The sequence below is a fragment of the Pleuronectes platessa genome, chromosome 13 (assembly GCF_947347685.1).
Source record: "Pleuronectes platessa chromosome 13, fPlePla1.1, whole genome shotgun sequence".
NCBI classification, from domain to species: Eukaryota; Metazoa; Chordata; class Actinopteri; order Pleuronectiformes; family Pleuronectidae; genus Pleuronectes; species Pleuronectes platessa.
In genome coordinates this window covers 24,649,965-24,671,441 of record NC_070638.1, presented here as the reverse complement: position 1 = coordinate 24,671,441, position 21,477 = coordinate 24,649,965, and the positions used below count along the sequence as shown (strand labels likewise).

Sequence of the window (21,477 nt, the reverse complement as noted above, 5' to 3'; positions counted from 1 at the left end):
TGTCCAGGTCTCATTCATCAAAGATGTACAATATTTGGTTAGTGCAATGGAACACTTTGGAAATCCATTTGAAGAGGAAAGCAAGGACCTGATGTTCTCCACTCAAAGGAACTTGCTGGACCTTCAGCTGCTGAGGTAGTCAGAAAGGTGAAGCAGATAGGAGAGCACCAATTTGAAGCTTTCACCAAAGAACGCCTTGTTGAGAGAACAAAGACAGTGGACAACACCATAGCAAGAAATAAGCTTCTGGTGTTTGGTACTTCAACCGTGAGGAGAGTATCAAAACCGAAACAGAAAATGGTCTCTCTCAAACAGGACATGGAGCTCTTTTCAAGGTTATTCATTGCTTGCCAGACCCGAGATGGAAACCTAGAGGAGTTCTTTCGACACGAGAACCAACCATGTCCACCAGCGCTTTCTGATGGGGGAGGTCTCCGACTGGGAGTGAAGAGTGATCTGCTTCCATGCCTGGAACAAGTTCACAGTGCATACTCTGACAGTCCAAAGGTTACCTGCACCATTGTAGATGGGGCAGCCATCATCCAGATGCTGAAACCAAGTTCAGTAAAAACCTTCAATGACTATGCCCATGTGATCTTCATTCCATATCTGACCAGAAAGTTTGAAACTGTGTCCAGGCTTGATCTGGTGTGGGACTGCTACTTGTCTGACTCTCTGAAAGCTGCTACGAGAGCAAAGCGTGGCACTGGAATTCAGAGACGTGTGGTAGGTGATGCAGCCATTCCCAGGAACTGGCAAAACTTTCTTAGAGTTGACAGCAATAAGACTGAGTTGTTTGCCTTTCTCTCGGAGGCTCTGCTCAGATGGTTTGTGCAGGAGGATAAACAGCTTGTCATCACAAGTGACATGGAAGTCCTTAGCAAGCCACCTCTCCCAGATAGGACATCGATTGCTCCTTGCACGCATGAGGAAGCGGATAGTCGCATGTTATTGCACGTAGCCCATGCAGCAAGAAACGGCCACCACAAAATTATGATTCAAACAGTTGATACTGATGATGTGGTGCTGGCTGTGGCAGTGGCTCAGACTCTACAACCAGAGGATGAGCTTTGGTTGGCTTTCGGTACTGGTAAGAATTTTCGATATTTGGCAGCCCATGAAATTGCAGCGGGGCTCGGGCCCGAGAAAGCATGTGCACTACCAGTGTTCCATGCATTGACGGGTTGTGACACTGTGTCAAGCTTTGTTGGCCATGGGAAAAAGACTGCATGGGCTGTATGGTCTGTGCTTCCAGAACTTACACTTGCCCTGTTGAAAGTGTCTTCAGCCCCAGATGACATACCACAGGAGGTAATGGCCACAATTGAGAGGTTTGTTATCTTAGTCTATGACCGAACCAGCACATGTACAGAAATCAATACGGCAAGGAGGAAGTTATTTGCAAAGAGGCACAATGTGCAAACAATCCCCCCTACCAAGGCTGCCCTAGAAGAGCATGTTAAGAGAGCTGTATACCAAGGAGGGCACGTGTGGGGTACAGTCCTGGTGTCAACACCAGAACTACCTTCACCGTGCGAATGGGGCTGGTCAAAGTCACCTGAGGGGGACTATGAACCCTTCTGGACATGCCTACCAGATGCAGGCCAGTCAAGTTATGAATTTGTCTCATGCAAATGCAAGAAAGGTTGTGTTGGGCAGTGTAAGTGCAAAAAATCCCACTTACAGTGCACAGCCCTTTGTGTCTGTGAAGGCGAGTGTGACTGGTCTTCCCTGTGATAGACCCTAGGTTTCCCTTGCTTAACATGAGTATTTTGAGATAGAAAGAAGATTCTTAGAAATTCCAAAGTTCCCAAATCAAATTCTGCATCAAGATAAATGTATAATTAAACATAGAGATCATCCATATCTAACCAGTTGGCGGCCATTTTGAATTTTCAATGAAAATGTTCCACTATCCAAAAGACATTTACCAAGTAGTATGAATGGTAAATAAGTCTGAAATATCATATTAAATCCATCATTCATAAGAAAACAGTTGTTGCTGGCGGACATTTTGAAAAATGGCTGCCATGGGCGCCATGTTGAAAATTCATGATGGCTCCACATCCAAATCTTTTGAGAATGCCTTTGGCTATAAGTGTACCAAATTTCATGCTTTTATCACAAAATGCACAATTCCTTTATATTTTGGAACTAACCTCTTGTACTATAATAGCTGATGCAGGGGTTGATGTGCTATAAACAAGACATGTGATCTTCCCAAATACGTACAACAGCACAAAATCTGGATTTATCCACTGCTGAAAATAATTTCCCAAAATGTACCTTTTCATTGAGTATGAATTACTTCTGCTAAAAACTATTGTGTGCTGCTGTTATTATTAAGCATGTTGTAGAATTGAAACAATGTATCTGAGTCATAGTATTTTTTTATCTTCACTAGGCACTCATTGATATTTGTCTTTGATTGGCACACATTGATTAAAGATTTTAAGAACAAAAAGAAAAAACGTGCATAACTCAAGGAAAAGATGACACTAATCAATCAATCAATCAATCAAATTTTATTTGTATAGCCCATATTCACAAAATAGAATTAGTCTCATAGGGCTTTAAAATGGTGTGGCATCCTCTGTCCTTAACCCTCAACAAGAGTAAGGAAAAACTACTAAACACTTTGTAACAGGGTAAAAATACATAGAAACCTCAGAGACGCCACATGTGAGGGATCCCTCTCCCAGGACGGACAGAAGTGCAATAGATGTCAAGTGTACTATATATCAAGAAGTCCTGCTGCAATCATAGTCAATGGTCAGCAATCCAGCAAGATCATGATCCACCATCAAGATCAGATGCCACTATAGTCCACAGTCATTGTCCACTGCCGCCAATTAGGATCCATCATCAGCTGCCACCTCGGTCGTGGTCCACCAACATTATCAGATGCCAATGATAAAGGATCCGCCATTATTATCCTGATCAGCCAGCACGATACCGAATACGCCCAACTGGATCCACCATTGCGACCTCTGATACGCGATCCACAGATCGTAATCCATGATATGGGCACAGCTGCGGCCCTGGATAAGGCGATAAGGCAAAGGAACTCCGGGGAAGGGATCAAGTCAGTAACATTTATTGGTGAGATATGGATTACTTTGATGTGATAATGATTTGAGAAGAGGAAGGAGAAGCTGGAAAGAGAAGCTCCGTCTTTCATAAATTCCCTTTGCACCTTAGCGTCAGGTGTTTTTGCCTTTCAATCAATGATACAGGCCAAACTTGAGGGTACACTGAGGCTCAGGTAAATCTGACTGGCTACTGGTTTGTATGGCAGTACTATGAAAGCCATGTGGCCCACTTAGTAGATTAGACATCAATACCTCTATGCCTTTTTAAACTTAACATGTCCCATTTTAGAACATAGGACAAGTTACTAATTAATGCATACAGCCAGTTGATGTTATCGACCTTCTAGACTTATAGCAGCATAACTAAGAACAGGTCTAAAACAAACCTGGACCAGCTCTAACTTTAAGCTTTATCAAAAAGGAAGGTTTTAAGCCTACTCTTAAACGTACAGATGGTGTCTGCTTCCCGAACTGAAAGTGAGAGATTATTCCACAGGAGAGGGGCTTGATGGCTGAAATTTCTGGCTCCTACTCTACTTTTAGAGACTTTAGGGACGACAAGTAAGCCTGAATTCTGGGAGCTGAGTGCTCTAGTGGGTTGATAATGTACTAACAGCCGTTTAAGGTAAAATGGCGCCATATTAGATTAGATCAGATTAGATTCAACTTTATTGTCATTGCAAAGTACAAGTACATATACAACGAAATGCAGTTTAGCATCTAACCAGAAGTGCAAAAAAAGGCAGTAAAAGTGCAGAGTATTGTGCATAGTGGAATATGAAAATAAATAGGATGTACAGTTAGAAATATACATGGAATATGAACAGTATTAAGAGGTAAGGTATATAAGAATGATGAATACACTATGAGCAAGATAAATATATAAATATGAATACACTATAGGTGGGATAGGTGGGATAATACAGTAGTAGAAAAAATTATTCTAGTGCAAATGTACAAATGTTCAAATGTGTCAATGTTCAAATATGCAAATGTTCAGTGAATGTGCAAATGTTCAGTGGATGGAGGAGGATGAGTGGCAGTCCAAGCCAGGGTGGAGAGGGGAAGTATAGTCACTGGAGAAGGTGGGTGTGGGTGTGGGTGCGGCTGCTATCACTGTGGTGCAGAGTTGAGCAGGATGAAGCTGTTCCTGAACCTGCTGGTCCGGGAACGGACCAGCAGGTGCTGGACCTCTTCTCTGTAGGCCGACTCATCGTTGTTGCTGATGTGGCCAGTCACCGTAGTATCGTCTGCAAACTTGACAAAGGTATTAGATACATGTACAGGTATGCACTCATAGGTGAAGAGTGAGTAGAGGAGAGGACTTAGCACACAGCCCTGTGGCACGCCGGTGTTCAGGATGAGGGTTGAGGAGGTGTGGTTCTCTAACCTAACAGACTGGGGTCTGTTGGATAGGAAGTCCAGTATCCGGTTGCAGAGGGAAGTGTTGATGCCTAGGTCACTGAGTTTCGTGATCAGTTTGGAGGGGATGATTGTGTTGAAAGCTGTCTATGAACATCATTCTTACATAGTAGTTGTTAATGTCCAGGTGAGCGAGTGCGGAGTGAAGTGCCTGTTCTGGCGGTAGGTGAATTGGAAGGGGTCCAGTGTGGGTGGTAAACAGGTTTTGAGGTGAGCCAGGACCATCCTCTCGAAGCACTTCATAATGGTGGGGGTGAGTGCAACAGGGCGGAAGTCGTTGAGAATCGCTGCAGTCGAGTGTTTGGGCACCTGCACGATGGGGGTGGTTTTAAAGCACGTGGGGAAAGCTGCTTGGGCCAGTGACAGGTTGAATATGTCAGTCAAGACCTCAGCTAGCTGCCCAGCACAGGCCCTGAGCACGCGTCCGGGGATGCCATCAGGGCCAACAGCACACACGTCGATGGAGGAGAGTATGAGGGGTTGGTGGTTTTTAGTAAGCACAGCCTTGATGGCCGCTTCCTGGTTGTCCCTGTCAAAGCGAGCATAAAAGCTGTTAAGCTCGTCAGGGAAGGAGGCATCGCTGTTTTGGGGGGTGGTGGTGGTGGGTTTATAGTCAGTTAAAGGCTGGATGCCTTGCCACATACGTCTGGGGTCGGTGTTCTTGAAGTGCTCATCAATCCTTAGCGTGTGGCAGTGCTTGGCCTTCTTGATGCCCCTCTTCAGGTCAGCCCTGGATGAACTGTAGGCCTGAGCATCACCTGATCTGAAAGCGGTGTCTCGTGCCTTCAGCAGTAGGCGGACCTCTCTGTTCATCCATGGCTTTTGGTTAGGGAATTTAGAGATTTGTTTGAGGGTGGTGACACTGTTGATGTTGGTGTTGATGTGGTCCAGAACGGAAGAGGCATAGGAGTCGATGTCCGTGTGGGAGTCCAGTATGGCCTGAACGGCAAACGCCCTCCAATCTGTGTGTTCGAACCGGAGCTGGAGTGCAGTGTCTGCTCCCTCTGGCCACACTTTAACTGTCCTCACTGTGGGTTTCACACGTTTGATGAGTGGTGTGTATTTGGGAGTAGGACCAAAGAGAGGTGGTCAGACTGTCCTGGGTGGGGGAGGGGGACGGCTTTGTAAGCACCAGCCATGCTGGTGTAAACATGGTCCAAAGTCTTGACTCCTCTCGTTGCACAGGAGACATGTTGGTGGAATTTGGGATGTACAGTCTTCAGGCTGGAGTGGTTAAAGTCACCCGCAACAATAAAGGCTGCCTCCGGGTGTGAAGTCTGTCGTTTGCTAATGGCAGCATGCAGTTCTTTCATTGCCAGCTTAGCATTAGCATCAGGGGGGATATAGGCTGCAGTCACAACAGCAGATGTAAACTCTCTGGGCAGATAGAATGGTCTGCACTTAACCATGATATATTCCAGGTTAGGAGAGCAGTGACTCTCAATGGTGACAGTGTCCATGCACCAAGCTTTGTTCACATAAATGCACAGGCCCCCACCTCTGGTCTTACCGGAGTCATCAGCTGTTCTATCCGCCCGGAGGAGGTAGCGTCCCGTTAGCTCGACGGCGCTATCGGGAACGCTGCTGTTGAGCCATGTTTCTGTGAAAATCATGATGTTGCAGTCCATAATCCATTTGTGTGTGGTGATCCGCAGCCGCAGCTCATCCATTTTGTCTCTTCCTCCGTCTTTGTTTACGATCTCGACGCTGCCTTTGAGCACTTACGGTCGGCGCCGCCGGGTTAGTAGCCTCGGTAGCTCTGACGATCTCGGGAATGAGCCTTGGACCATCGAAAAAGTGGGTAGATGAACAAGATCCGATCTCTAAAAGATCCTGTCTGCTGTAGACAGTAATCGCAAGACTGTTCTGAGTGAACAGACTTGAAATGAGTAGGCAGATAATAACTATTTTGCTAAATTATTAAGGGCCTTGAAGGTGAGGAGGAGAATTTTGATTTCTATTCTAGATTTAACCGGAAGCCAGTGTAGCGATGCTAATACTGAAGAAATGTGCTCTCTTTTCTTGGTTCTCGTCAGGACACGTGCTGCGGCATTTTGGACAAGCTGTAGAGTCTTTAACGACTTAATGCTGGAGCCTGATAGTATGAATTACAATAGTCCAGTCTCGATGTAACAAAGGCGTGAACTAGTTTTACTGCATCTTTTTGCGAAAGGACATCTGTTTTAGGAATTTGTTTTAGGTGTGAATTAAAGGACAAATCAGGATCAAAGATCACTCCCAAGTTCCTGACTGTTTCATTGGAAGCAAGGGCAATGTCGTCTAGCGCAGCTATATCTTGAGATAATGTATCTCTAAGGTGTTTAGGGCCAAGTATTATAACTTTTATCTGAATTTAATAAGACAAAATTGCTGGTCATCCAGGTTTTTATGACCTTGAGACATGCTTGTAGTTTATTTAATTGACTACTTTGTTCAGGTTTTAATGACAAGTATAATTGGGTGTCATAGGCATAGCAGTGGAAGTTTACAGAGTGTGTCCTGATTATGTTTCCTAGTGGAAGCATATATAATGAGATTAATGACTCATCATTAATTTGCACGAATTGGGGGAGATCAGAATTTAAACCAGTTAAGGGCGGTTCCATTCATGTAACTGTTAAAATTTGATGGTCAATTGTGCCGAAGACACAAGTCCCTGATCTGAAGCTATTAGAAGGTAATTTGCTAAGGCTGTCTCTGTGCTGTGATTGGCTCTGAACCCAGAGTGAAAGTCTTCATATATATTATTTTCCTGGAGAAACTCACACAGCTGATTGACTACAACTTTTTCTAAGATTTTAGACATAAAGGGGAGATTAGATATTGGCCTGTAACTGGCTAAAACCTCTGGGTTTACTGTGGTTTTTTTGAGAAGGGGTTTGATTACAGCTTTATTAAAAGACTGTGGTACATAACCTGATGATAATGACAGATTGATTGTATTAAGTAACGAACTATCAATTAGGGGCAGAATTTCTTTAAATAATTTTGTCGGAGTCGGATCTAGGATACAGGTTGTTGGTTTAGTACCTGAGATTATTATTCTAATACTTAAACATTTTTCAATGGAAAAGGTCATAAAGATATTGCTATTTAGGGACCGAGGAATACTGGGTTCGGTGGAGGTGTGCCTCTCTGTCAGCCTGGCTACAGTGCTGAAGAGAAACCTGGGGTTGTTTTTGTTTTCTTCTATTAGTTTTGAATAGTAGGCAGCTCTTGCTTTGTGGAGAGCCTTTTTATATTCTTTAACACTATTCTTCCAGTCTATGAGATTTTCAACATGGTTGATGGAGCGCCACTTCCTTTCTAGTTTTCTTGATAATTGTTTTAACTCATTTGTCTGGGAATTATACCATCGAGCTAATTTACAATGTTTGACATTTTTCTTTTTTAGAAGCGCTATTGAGTCTAATGTTAATCGTAAAGAGGTGGTCGCTCTCAATGGAGCTCTGGTTTTTAAAGAATTTGTTGTTTATATCTACGGATAATACGGGTTTAAATGTAATTGGAATTATTTCCTTAAATTTAGCTACATGGTCAGGTAGGTAGACATCTAGAAAATGAGTTTTTTATTAGTGGCATATATTCAGTTATTGAAAAATAGACGGTTATTAAATTATGGTCTGATAGAACTGGATTGCGCAGAAGAACTGTCAAATGTTCAATTCCCGACACAGTACGATAATACAAGGTCAAGTGTGTGGTTACAACAATGGGTAGGTTGACACTGACTGACACCAATTGAGTCTAGTATCGAAATAAATGCTACGCTAAGGCTATCTTTATTATTGTCAACATGAATATTAAAGGGGACATATTATGCCCATTTTACCACAGTTGATATGGTTCCTTGGGGTCTTAATGAAATGTCTGTAACATATTTTGGTCAAAATACCACAAGGATCATTTAAAACAGCACCGTTTTTACCCTGTCTAAAACAGCTTTCCTCAGATTGACCTGTTTTGAGTGCCCCGCCCCCCTCATCCCCCTCCCCTCCCTCCTTCACGAGATACAAGCGCCCAGATTTTTAGCTATCCATTACCTCTGTAGAAATATGGCTACTGGAGACGAAGATAAAATCTTGCAACCATTTCGTTTTGAACCAGAGGCTGCGAGAGCCCCAGCACCCCAGCGCAGCGGAGCTTGAGTTGACGCATGAGCAGCATCCTTCCAAACCGTTGAGTCAACATTTAGAGGTGTCCCGGGGGTCCCTTGTTTATTCGGCCACTTAAATGTTTGACGGGTAGCAGCAGCGAGCGAACCGGATCGCGAGCCCGGCTCCCCGACTAGCGTTAGCTCGCGCGCTAATGCTAGCGTTAGCATGCTCGTCCAAGGCCATGTAGCAAGACACCCTACATGGGCATGGTGTCACTATGATGTTTATTTCGGTAGTAATCCCATTCGTGAACTCTAGCGTATCGTTTCTGACATAGAGGAACCACAACAAATCGCGGGAGTTGTTTTTTTCCAGAGTTTTTGGGACGGTAGACATGCCAGTAGCCCAGACTAACGTGTAGAACCACTGCAAAAGTGGAATTTTCATAATATGTCCCCTTTAAAGTCACCAACAATAATAATTTGTTGGGGCTTTAGGACTAGGTTTGTTAAAAACTCAGGGAATTCCGTTAAAAATTTGGTATAAGCCCCCGGAGCACGGTAAACTACAGCAAATAGGATTGGCTGTTGTTGTTTCCTGGATTGGCATGGAAGACTAAGAACAAGACATTCAAATGAGTTATAGCTGAGTTTAGGTTTAGGTTTAATTGATAGACTGTAGTTAAAAATAGCAGCAACTCCACCTCCTCGCTCAAATTCTCTGGGAACCTGTAAATGTATATGACTGGGGGGAGTAGAATCATTTGGACTGACATATTCATCAGGATGCAGCCATGTCTCAGTAAGGGACAATAAATCTATGTTGTAATCGGAGATTAGTTCATTAACTAAAATAGCCTTAGTTGAGAGTGATCTAATGTTTAAAAGACCACATTTAAAAGTCTTAGTTTCCTGTATTGTTTCAGAGGTTATTTAAATTTTTTTTAGATGTTTGTGTGGAGTTCTCGCTATGTTATTGTTTAATTTCAATAATTTAATCGGACGGTGGACAGACACGATCTCTATAGGGTCGTGTGACTGATCCAGAGGGAGCTCAGAGAAGTGTTTAGCACTGCAGCTCTGTTTCCTAGTCCCAACTATGGGTTGTCATGTAATAGACTGAGTAATATTCCTAGATAATAACTTTAACTTTAGTGACCCCCGACATACGAAGCCGGGAGTCATTGCTGCCAACGTGAATTACGATTTTATTGTATTTACGTTTAGTTTTAGCCAGCAACCTCTGGCTAACCAGCTCTGTCGCCGGCTCTGGCCCCTGGGATACAGCTGACTATGGTGTTGCTAACCCGACGTTTCTCAGAACCGAGTCGGCAATAATCAGAGTTTGTTTATCAGCAGGTGCCTCGCTGAGTGGAGCGAATCTATTTGAAACATGAGCTGGTGGCTCTTCAATCGTGGGCTTTTTAAGACAAGCACTATGCCCCCTCCGGACGTCACCCAGACGCCCTGGGCTCCCGGCTGCACGTGACAAGTAGAGGGACTGCTAGTTGAGGCTAAGCTACGTGCTAAACTAGGTGGCTCCGCGGCTAGCGGGAGATGGCTAACTACAGCTAGCGGAGGTTCTAAGCTGTGGAGCCGAGCTTCTAAGTCGCTAAGCCTCGCCTCCATCGCTACCAACACACTACATTTATTACATGTACCACTACTGTTAAGGGAGGCAGAGGAGTAAGTAAACATTAGACACTCAAAGCAAGAAAGAGCAGTGGAGCAACAGGGAGAGAGAGAAGACATCGCTGTTACATAGCTACAAGGGTGAGCTCAAACAGAACTACCCTGTCTAGTGCCCCTGAGCAAGGCACCTTACTCCCCCAACATCTGTTCCCCGTGCGCCGTACATGGCTGCTCACTGCTTTGTGTGTTCGCACCAGATGGGTTAAAAGCAGAGGTAAAATTTCCCTACATTGCATGAGTGTGCCTGTATGTGCATTTGTTTGGGACAAATAAATGCATCTTAATCTAGTCTTAATCTTTAGTCTCCAGATCCCCGACCTTGGCCTTGGTGAAAGGCAAGATCTACCTATTGCAGCACTGAGAGAATAAGCCAGATTGAACTACAAGCTTGCAGCCCTTAATTTAGGCTAATTCTATTTCAATAACATGAAATAGTTTGGTCCAACTTTCAAATCGATGCAGCAAACAAAACAATGTAACTAGCATATGTTGTTATCTAGCATGTCTTGCTTTAAGAATTTTACAACACACATTCAATTTGAAGTTTCATTATTTAATTTCATTCCGACTCCAAAAAAGGCATGTGGCCTATTTTGTATAAGGGAATTATTGTGTTAATATCAGACAGCAAAGACAAAAAAAATCAACACACTTGCAATGAGAAGATCACATTAAGTCACCTAATATGAGCCATGGTCTAGAAAAGGGGTTTTCAACCGGATGGCATTGCAGGGGTCCGCGAAATTCGCTTTGATATTTCAACACATTTCCAGATTACTCTTTCGTGAAAAATATCTAAATAAAAAAATTATGTCAAAATTAAATAAAGGTGATGAGGGGAACCCTGAAACCGGCTAGGGGCTAGAAACTGCCAATAGTTCTCCCCTGTGCATGCAGGTTAAAGGTAGATGCAGAAGAACGGTTGAGCTAGGTAGAAAAACTCTCAGGAGGTCTTGGAGATGTAGTTTGTATGATGGGAATTTTTATTTGCCCAAAAAGAAAGCCCATAAGGGCAGAATTAATAATGAGAATATTAAATAAAACAAAAGATAGAAAAACTAATAGTTTTTAATAAGACAAATAAATTGGCATAATAGCCAAAACAATTAATTGCAATAACAGTCAACTTTACCACGTTCGCTGGTTGAGAAACAATTTCTTAGGAGAGCTCTAAGACTTACGTCTATCCAGTAGCAGTTCTCCAACAGAATGAATAGGCTTCATCGGGCCTAAGCATGTCCCAATTGTTTGTGTGACATTGTATGATTATCATTTGTGACATATTCTGCATTACTTTGTCATCTTATTCTTCAGTTGTAGCCCCAGTCTATGTTGATTGTTATTGATCACCGTTACTTTAACGTTCTCTCAACATGTCAGCTACATGTCTGTACATTTAAGTCATGAACGTTATATATTGACGTACATATGGATCTGAGATATAGTACAACTACAAACTTCATTTAAATTTTGTTTTCAATTCTTAAGCACTGAAAATCAACCGTTTTTGTTGTTTTTCATTTTTCAACCAACATGGAAAGCCAAATGTTAAAACTTCCTTCAATCCAAATGCATGCACGCACACAGACGCATAGGCACGCGAGCGCGTAGGCACATCAGTTAGCCGTGGATTATTTTGTAGTCCGAATGGTGGTCCCTGGGACAAAACCAGTTGAAAACCCCTGGTCTAGAACAGTGGTTCTCAAAGCGGGGGCGCGGACACTCTCCTAAGGGGGCGCAATGTCACAGACAAAAACAAAAATGTAGATGTCAGCCTTTTCCCTGGAGCTCGTTTTTGAGTGCGTTCAGTTTTGCTGTTAGGTCAGTCAGAAACCCCAGGTCCAATAGCCATGCATCATCTGACATATCCCGGTGCTCCTCGATCCAATAACGCCTTGACAAGCGGTGCTGAAGCGCTTTTCCTCCAATCAGGTTTATTAGTTTGACCACCATTGTCATTAAATGAAAATAGTTCACGACCTTCCCAACCAAGGCCTGCTGATGAATCACACAGTGATAATTTACGAAGTCGGGTAAATCTGGGTAATTAGGATACAGTACTATAAAACCAGAATGCACATTGCCGGGGTCCCATCAATAGGAATTGGCACCAGTTTACAGTCATTTTTATGAGCATGTCTTTTAAACTCATGTTTATATCCTCACCTATTGTTCTCTCCTTTAAGTGCAAAAGAATGGGAAAGTCCACCTTTGTTGTAGAATCCTTGAAAGCCATAAAAATACAACAAGCTGAGCTGTGTCAATTACATCCAGAGATTCATCAAATTGTAGTCAAACATATTCACAGTGACATTCATTCAAAAGCACTCGTTTTTCCGAGGTTACTCTTCGTCAAGCAAGTCTCTACCTTTAATATTCCCTCTCTCTTACATCTCTCACACCACTAGGGCTGGGAACCGAAACTCGGTTCCAAATTAGAACAGAATCTAAAATGCCCAGTACCAGGGGCTCGTTATATATTTTTTTTGTTCTGATCTGCTTATCTGTTCTTAAACTGCGAGGACGTTGTATGTATCAGCCAGGACCTGCCTACATGAATACGTCATGCACTACGCAACAGCCTGTCAATTTGTTTAGACGTGACCTAGCATGCATGGCTAACGTGTCTAAGACAACAGGGCAAAGTGTATTACATGTGGGAAGCTCACCAAACATTTAAGGCAGCATGGCGTCAATCTGAAAGACTATACAGCGTTTAATGTCCTGCAGTCTCCGAGCTTGAGTGAGTTATCTTCGGCTAGCACTTGTAGTACCTCACTATCACCTCCAGTAGAGCTAGGGAGAGCGAGCTGCGACAGTGTTTTTTGGTTCATTTAAACACCAGTATTTTCAAGGCAAAAAGTTTCAACATTCACCTCTATCTCTGTTACTACTAATTTACACAGTTGGGTTAAAGACATTGATTATGTCTGATAACGGTCTGAGATGAGTTTTGTGGGTTTTCTTTTGTTACTACTGCTGCCCCGGTTAAATATGAAGCACAGCTACTGTGCATCAGTCCAGTCCATTAAAGATATTTTTGTTACCTAAACATTTGACCTCTTTTTTTTTTACCATTTTGGAATTGAAATGGGTTATCTATAAGCCGAATCAATACAATTTAAACAATATCCAACCCTACACACACCACACCTTCACCAATCAAAGACCAATGTTGCTGTTTTACACCATGAACTCGTACAAACTAAAACCATAATTTCTTACTATTCATATGTAGCTTTTTAAACGTATTATAACATCATTTTTTTAAACATGATTTGTTGTCTACATTTTAAACTTTATTTATTAAAACAGTTGTTTTAAACTAGATAACATTTTATTTAACTATTTAATCACTTATTTAGGTAATTTTTTTTAGTTGGAATACACAACCAAACACTAAATTCCTGATTCATCCTAGTCTGCAAAATTTAGCAGATAGGATAATGAGTGGATTTAAATTTTCTGGTAAATTATCTCTTTAAGGCAATGCATTTAAGGAACATCTGTAGCTGGGTAAACTGCTGATACTATTCTAGATTACATTATTATTATAATTTTATTGTACCGCAAAAAATTGTTTGGGGCTTATGAAAAAACATTCGGGGCTGCAGCTCCAGAAGCCATCCCCAGCTCTGCCCCTGCCGAACAGGTCTTCTGAAACATGAATGACATCAAATTAAAATATCACTCCCACCTCACAGATGAGAGGCCGCAGTCCTGTGTGAAGATCAAGTTACATATTACAGCCCTGATATTTAAAGGATCAGGAGTGCGGTTCAGAGAGAAATCTTATTTAACATTTGAGAATGCTAACCATTTATTATGGCTATTATTTTGCGACAATCTATCTGACCAAGTAATGATTTTGTCAGTGATTATAATCACAGCCTCAACTTGACTTTATAAAACGGTGACTACATATTTCTGGAAACCTTTCATAAATGGACATATTCAAGAATTTATTTATAACAAATGTATTATTATTATTCTGTCTAGCTACCCTTACACAGCAACCAAACAACAATAAGGCATATTTGTGGCTTTTTGTTTTTTGGATTAATGGTTTAATTTATGGCACAGTGCTACTGATGGGATGTGGTCACAGGTCTATGTTTAAGGAGTGTTTTACAACAGCTTGGAACAAGGCTCAACCAATCATGGACAGGAACAATCTGTATTATAAAATGATTTTCACATACAAACTTTTTGACTTGCATACAAAAATACCTCTTATAGTGCAATCTGTGACTAACTACAGTGCCCCTTAAAAAGCTTTATAATGTATTGAATGAATCCTTTCCTCTCTCTTCCTGCTCTTCCACCAGCTGAGTGAAGTGGAGGTAAATGGGCAAATTGAGCAGTTGTGTGAGCAGGTCTACAGTGAGATGCAGTCCAAGGCCATGGAGGCTGCCATTGACAGCCTGGAAACCATGGACACTCTGCCAATGCCAGGATGCTTCCGGATGCGAAGTCCCAGCTATGTGAGGGCAATTGACCAGGGCTGTTCGGGGGATGAAGAAGGAGAAGAGGGGAAACCACTGCTCCTGCTGCCATCCTCTCCACCACGAACCTCTGCCACTACTGTCAGGACCATCCAGAGCAGTACAGGTAGGGCACTACATGGCAGCAATGGATGTTTCGTCTCAGTAGGTCTCATGTAAAAAACATTTTGTTACTCTTATCCTAAATTTCTCTCACATGTCACTTATTTTAGTTCATAAAAGCACAAAATGTCAGATTCAGCAAACACTTCTTACTTCAGAAAAGTGTGTCAATGACCTGCATAAAGATTATGAATGCTACCTGTACGTACTTAAGTAAAGATGCACAATGATAGTAACAATAACACTTATATTTATAGGCCCTTTCAGTTTTGCCAAATGGAAGACAATCAAACTGAATATGCCAGTTTAAAGATTTTGTTGAGTTTTGAGATGAGATTTAAAAATGGAGAGAGAGTCAATGTTATGAATGTCTGGTGGTAGAGAGTTCAAGAGTGGCTGAAGGCTCTAGATCCCATGATTGTCAAACTGGCAGGTGGCACAGTGAGGGGGATGGAAGAAGATGATCTGAGGGAGGGTGTGTCAATGCGCAGGAGTTCAGTAAGGTATGGTAGAGCGAGGTTATGGATGACCTTCACCAAAGGAATACTTCACCCAAAAATGATAATTCAATCATTATCTATTCCCCCCTATGCCGGGGTGAGGTGTGGGTGAAGTATTTGAGTCCACAAAACAACGCCGGAGTTTCAGGGGTAAAAAGCTCAGCAGCCAGGTAGCAGCCGATTCCTGTACAACCTAAAGATAGGGGCTTATATTCAGACGTAAAAAACATAACGTGCATCCATACTGCTCCTGTGGTGTCATCCAAGTGTCCACAAGCCCCGACATTCATATTTAACTATGTCATTTACACTGCGTTTTAAAGCCTAAATGTCTGAGGGACCGTCCGAATTGCTAATGTCAACTGGTCTATTCACTTCTGGTGGACTTTTAAGCTTAAAACACAGTGGAACCTCGTTTTGAGTCGAATCTGATTGTCTGGGCTTGCAGAAACTTGAATGACACCACAGGAGCCAAAAGTCGACAAGTAGTGGCTAAGCCAGCGGACGTTAGCATTTCTGACGGTCCCTGAATTCACCTCGTCGGAAGATACAGCAGACAAATGTTGCGTAGATGGAAGTACGTGGACTCTTTACCTGAGGGGCGGAAAGGGTGGATTTGGTGCCAATGAGAACTTCGGTTTCATCGCTATTGAGTCCGAAGAAAATGCGTGAGAAAAAGGTCTTGATTTCATGTAGGCAATCAGCGAAAGAGGTAGGCAGGAGGATTTGTTGAAAAGGTAGAGCTGGGTTTCATCCACATAGCAATGGAAATTAATGTTAAATTTAAGGAAGATATGGGCAAGAGTAAGTAAGTAGATGATAAACAGAAGGGGCCGCAGGACAGAGCCCTTGGGAACACCAATGGAGACTGGAAATGGCTGGGATTTGAAAGCATTGAGTTGGATGAACTGAGTGTGGCCAAAATGGTTTTATTTGAAACAATGAAAGGGTGTGTATGTGACCACGTTGTGGGTTACCCTTGAATCTACAGTAAGATGATTTGAAAATGTGTTGTTCAGTCGTGCAAAGACAGAAGAAATGGCACTGTAGAAGGTTCGAAAAAATTATGCTGATAATGACCGTATTTATAGACACAGTGTTGCTATTTCGCAAACCAGTAGTCCTGAATCTTATCAAATTAATGTGAACAATTTCTACTTTTTACTGAAATATAACCAATAAACAAATGGGACCACTGAAAAGATCACTCTGCAAATCCAGACTGACCTCATCTTATAAGAAACTTTCTATTATTTATTTTAGCCACTAGAATCACCTGACAATAAAACGTAACCAGGGTAATAAATTGCTTCACAGACGACCATAGATATATAAATGGACATCATTACTGTTCTCCAGTAGAGAAGCCATAGTGTCTTGAACAATATCTGGTGGCTGACTGCTATATAAATCACATATCCCGCTATGTAACTGGATGGGACATGCACAAAACTTAAAAGCATAAGTACATTTAAAAACCAATTCTAAAAGTTGGTTTGATGTTCAAATGTTCAAATGTAAATTTTTCCTGTAAGTTATGTGGTAGTAGTAGGTTTTGGATGCTATACCAATAAGATTAAGATGTATTTGTCCCAAACCCATGCACAGACATGCACAGGTACACTCATGCAGGTAGGGAAATTTAACCTCTGCTTTTAACCCATCTAGTGCAGGACACACAGAGCAGTGAGCAGCCATGTACGGCGCACGGGGAACAGATGTTGGGGGAGTAAGTTGCCTTGCTCAGGGACAGACAGGGTAGGGAGAATCCACTTGGATTTTTGGACAGATCCATCCAGGTTCGTCTTTTTGTTGTTTCTCCGTGGAGTCGAACCAGAGACGAACCAGAGACCTTTTCTGCCCATAGTCCAAGTTTCTGCCACTAGTCCACCGCCTCTCCCCGCTAGTCCACCGCCTCTCCTATAGCCTCCAATAACCAAACTATGGCTCCAAATGTAAAAGGGTAAGTGTTCATATCTAGGATATTTTAGCTTGATTTCTGGTTGAATGAGACAGGTAATCCATAATTATTTACATCTATGCAGATGACATATAGGGTTGTTTTATAGGGACTTGGAACATCTTCATCAAATATAAACCTATTTGCCATATCTACTTTCTCTGTCACATTTAATTCTCACGTCTTACATTTGCTTGTATGATAATTGCAGCATTTGTACATTATTGGCTAATCAAATTAAGACCTTTATCTGGGAAGATTAATCACAGATCTAATATCAGAGATTATCAGATCTGTGATAATATAATGAGTGAGAAATCCATCTCTCTCTCTCTCTCTATCTCTCAGAGCTGATGATTGTTGGGCTTCCATTTTCAAGTGACTTCATTCTGAGTCTCATGAGAATAGAATGTTTTTCACATAAATGGAAAGTGACCCTGTAATCAGTGGTGGGATGCTGCAAAAGAGAAGAGTGTAGCATTCTGTGTAAGAAAGAAATTGACAATCATGGTTCCTCTTGAAAACGAGACAGGCCACTTGTTTAACAGCGGTCATTTTGTTATTGTTATTTTTGTAATCTGGTATAATAAACAGTGTTTACTGCAGACAACCCTTTCCCACAAAAGAAAACGTTTCCTTGCTTGAGTCTACAACATGGTTTAGTAACACACATAACAGGAGAAATAATTACAAAATGCTTGGGGCTGCAGTTGCACCCATAACATGTACTGTGCATCTGATGTACGCTTTAATAACAAACCAGATATCACACAAAGATAATCTTTTTAAAGCAAAAAATGCTGTCTTTATACATCATATTCGAATGAAAGCCGCAGGGGCTTTGTGTCAGCTGTCTGGTATTAAGATTGCCCTTTTTTTTAAATGCTCAACTGGAAATGACCTACTTTTACTGCTCGTCTGGGAATTCTTAGTTAACCAAGAGGATATATGGATATACACACACAACAAGCAAGGATGTGTATGTACATTGTATTCACTCATGCACAATCTTACCATTGCACTCCAGTCACACAGGACAGTATATGGTCAGCTCTTCTACCACATGACTAGAGATTGGGCTGGTAAATGTTGCTCCTTTGTGTATTGAAGTACATCATCTTCTCAGGCCTGTTGTATAGCTGATATGTCACCCGAGGACCTTTTTTATGTATCGACTGATCTACAGTGTGGTATAATTGTATTTAACAGGACTCAAAGGCAGGAAAGCACACAAAAGAACATTATCCCCCTGGAAAGATAACCCCAACAGATGACAATTGAGAATACATTTTGTAACAGACCTGTCTTTTATATTCCCTGTGTATTTTCAGAGCATTTTTGTAAGGTTTTAGGGGGGTTTGCCAGACTGTTTTGGAGAAACTCAATAAAATTGGGCTTAAAATGGCTCTCAATATCAACCTGGTGTTAAATGAGGTGCTCATTCAGGTTCACCAGTTAGATTTGTATTATTACTTAGGAAGGTTTACAAGCTATACTGTTCAGAAAACACTTTCCATACCTCTTCTCGGCCTCTGTCTGAAAAACTTGGTTTCAGCTACTGTCTCTTTAAGGCCCCCCTCCCAATAAAGCCTTGTCAAATTTTTTTGCCCTCCTAGCTTACAGTGTTGTGCTGGGTTGACCGCTTCCACCATGTGAAGGAAATGTTGCTCTCTGCTCTCGCTTTACTTTGGTTTGTTATGGGGGTTAGCATAGAGTGTGTATTAAAATAGGCATGGATGCAAAGTGCAATAACACAGAGGATTGCCAGGGGATGGCTACAGAAATCTCTGGCTCCATAGATTGCCATTCAGAAAACGTCAACTTCTCTCCTGAACTTCAAAGTCATGAATTGATGGAAAAATATATAGCGATTTTCTAGTCAATGACCACAAAAAACTTTTGACAGTGCAATTTTGCCATTCATCCATTCACACACGCACATTCATTGACTGCATCTAGGTGCAGCACTTTCTCTATCATACATCATGCATGCACTGCTGGTACAACCGTCAGGGGCTATTGGGAGATCAGAATCTTACCCAAAACACTTTGGTGTTTAGAAGGGGAGACTGGGATTGAAGCACCAACCTTCTGATTGTTGGACGACCCGCTGTATCTCCTGAGCAGCAGCCGAATATATTTTTTTTTCACAGGTCATGATGGTTTTAATAGTTAAATTCACTTTTTTACCAATGTTCTGGTGTTCCTGCTGAAAATAATGTTATCATCAACTGGATATGAGGACTATAGGATCGTAAGGTTGGGGGCATACCTGTATGATTGGCAGCAGTTGTCTGAAACGATAGACATTTGACAGTTCGGATGGGGCGGACTGGAGAGCAATTTACTGAAGTCAAATAGAAGCTGCAAACACATAACCCTCAGTTATCCTACATTTACTGTTATTTTTTCGTTCCACTAAAGGTTTGGCTGTTTTTTTATTGGGGGGATGAATTTTGAGTTAATTCTTGTTCTCCAGTAATAATAGACACAAGAGGGAGCCTTTTTTGGGGGGTAAGTAAATACTTTTACAGTTTTCATGTTCAAATGTGTACTACAGACTGCAAAAGTGGGTGTGTGTCAACTTTTTTTGACCAAATAAGGGGAGACTATCACCAATCTAATATCTGTCACAGTAGTGGGTGTGTGTTACTAACCAAGTTGGCAAGGTAGCACTAGCATAAGCTGATAGCCTTTATCTTTACTAACATTACATGTACTTCCCAGGCTGAAAACCTATAAAAAAGGAAAAACCTTTTCCAAATTTTAATTTTAACGTTTGTGCACTGCATTACTGTTATAATGTTTAGGTAACTTGAATGTGGTGAAACAGCAGAAACTGTTCTGCATTGACTTTTGGTAGTTCTGAATGCCTACAGTCTAAATTTCAACAGTTGAAAAAAGTATTATGTAGCTTTATGCAGATTAGGTTGACTCGGTAGAAATAGCATCTGCCAAAAGTTTCCTACATTAGATCCAGATGAGTGATTCTCACTGGTCTATGAATATTGGTTTACTCTATACCAGATAGATTGCCCTTAGCCTGCTAATTCTTGCATACTTTGACTATTTGTCTGTGCTCATGTGCTTTTGTATGTTTTTTAATAGCCATCAATCTTCCAGGGGCTGACAGACTGAGGCAATAGTTGACGTGAACTGGCAGTTCACACTTTGAGGAGGATCAGTTCTTCACAGTCAAAAAGGTACACAGATATGCACTAATAAATGCACTAAATACACTCTCCAAATGTGGTGAATGTGGCTGAAATGTAGAACCGAACATTGTTTTTCCGGTAACAATTAAACTGAATATGTGGACACTAACAATTAAGTTTGTAAGTCTGTTGTCCTATATAATGTGAATGTTTTCATAATTAGTTACAAAATATGGGGTTTTCTCCTCATTTTTTACATTGTTATTTAATTCGGTTTGGTTTAAATTGTTTGAATATAAGGATATTGTCGTGTTGAGTTTTTTCTTCAAATAATACAGCATTTAAATAACTCAACGTGTTCAACCAACCAATCTCACCTATGTGCTGTAGCCATTAGACCTGTGATGTGACAGCTCAAAGGCTTCAGCTACTCAGCAGCCTACCATCTTGTATTAAGCGTAAGGTATCATGATAAGGCATTACTACACTTGCTTTCAAGCACACTCTGATCTCCAGAGATCTTCTTGACATTCACCTTTGGAGCTTTATGAGTGAGAGCCTCTGGAGTTTCTGCTGATTTTTTCTGGCCAGCCTCCTAGTTTTTGAGCAAATATCTCATGATGGGGGGGCGTGGCGGCGGCGGTAAAAAAAACGAGGGGGTACTTAGCTGGAGATTGAACGTCTGCAAGGGTACGGGATTGTAGACGGCACTTGTAAGTGTGGTTTTAAGGGCGGGTACATCAATGGGCGCGTTCGTAAATTAGCTCTGAGAGCGCCGGAGGATCTATGTGACTGCCTCTTTTCTAATCGTGCATGCATGATGCGATCTATCCACACTACCTTTGCGATCGACCGGTCGATCATAATGGATGGAACCTTTGAGGTGGACTGTGTTGAAATTAAAATTGTGTTGACTGTGTCCAATCTCAAACTAAAGAGCAGAATGAAGGAGG

General features: G+C 41.7%; 1 protein-coding gene across 1 annotated transcript in view; it reads left to right on the top strand.

Moving 5' to 3' along the window:
* dlgap1a (discs, large (Drosophila) homolog-associated protein 1a) overlaps positions 1–21,477 on the top strand; it is a 141,937-nt gene that overhangs the window by 87,897 nt on the left and 32,563 nt on the right. The window contains exon 6 of the mRNA XM_053438941.1: positions 14,631–14,913. Coding sequence (XP_053294916.1) covers positions 14,631–14,913 — 283 coding nt within the window. The remainder of the gene's footprint in view (positions 1–14,630; positions 14,914–21,477) is intronic.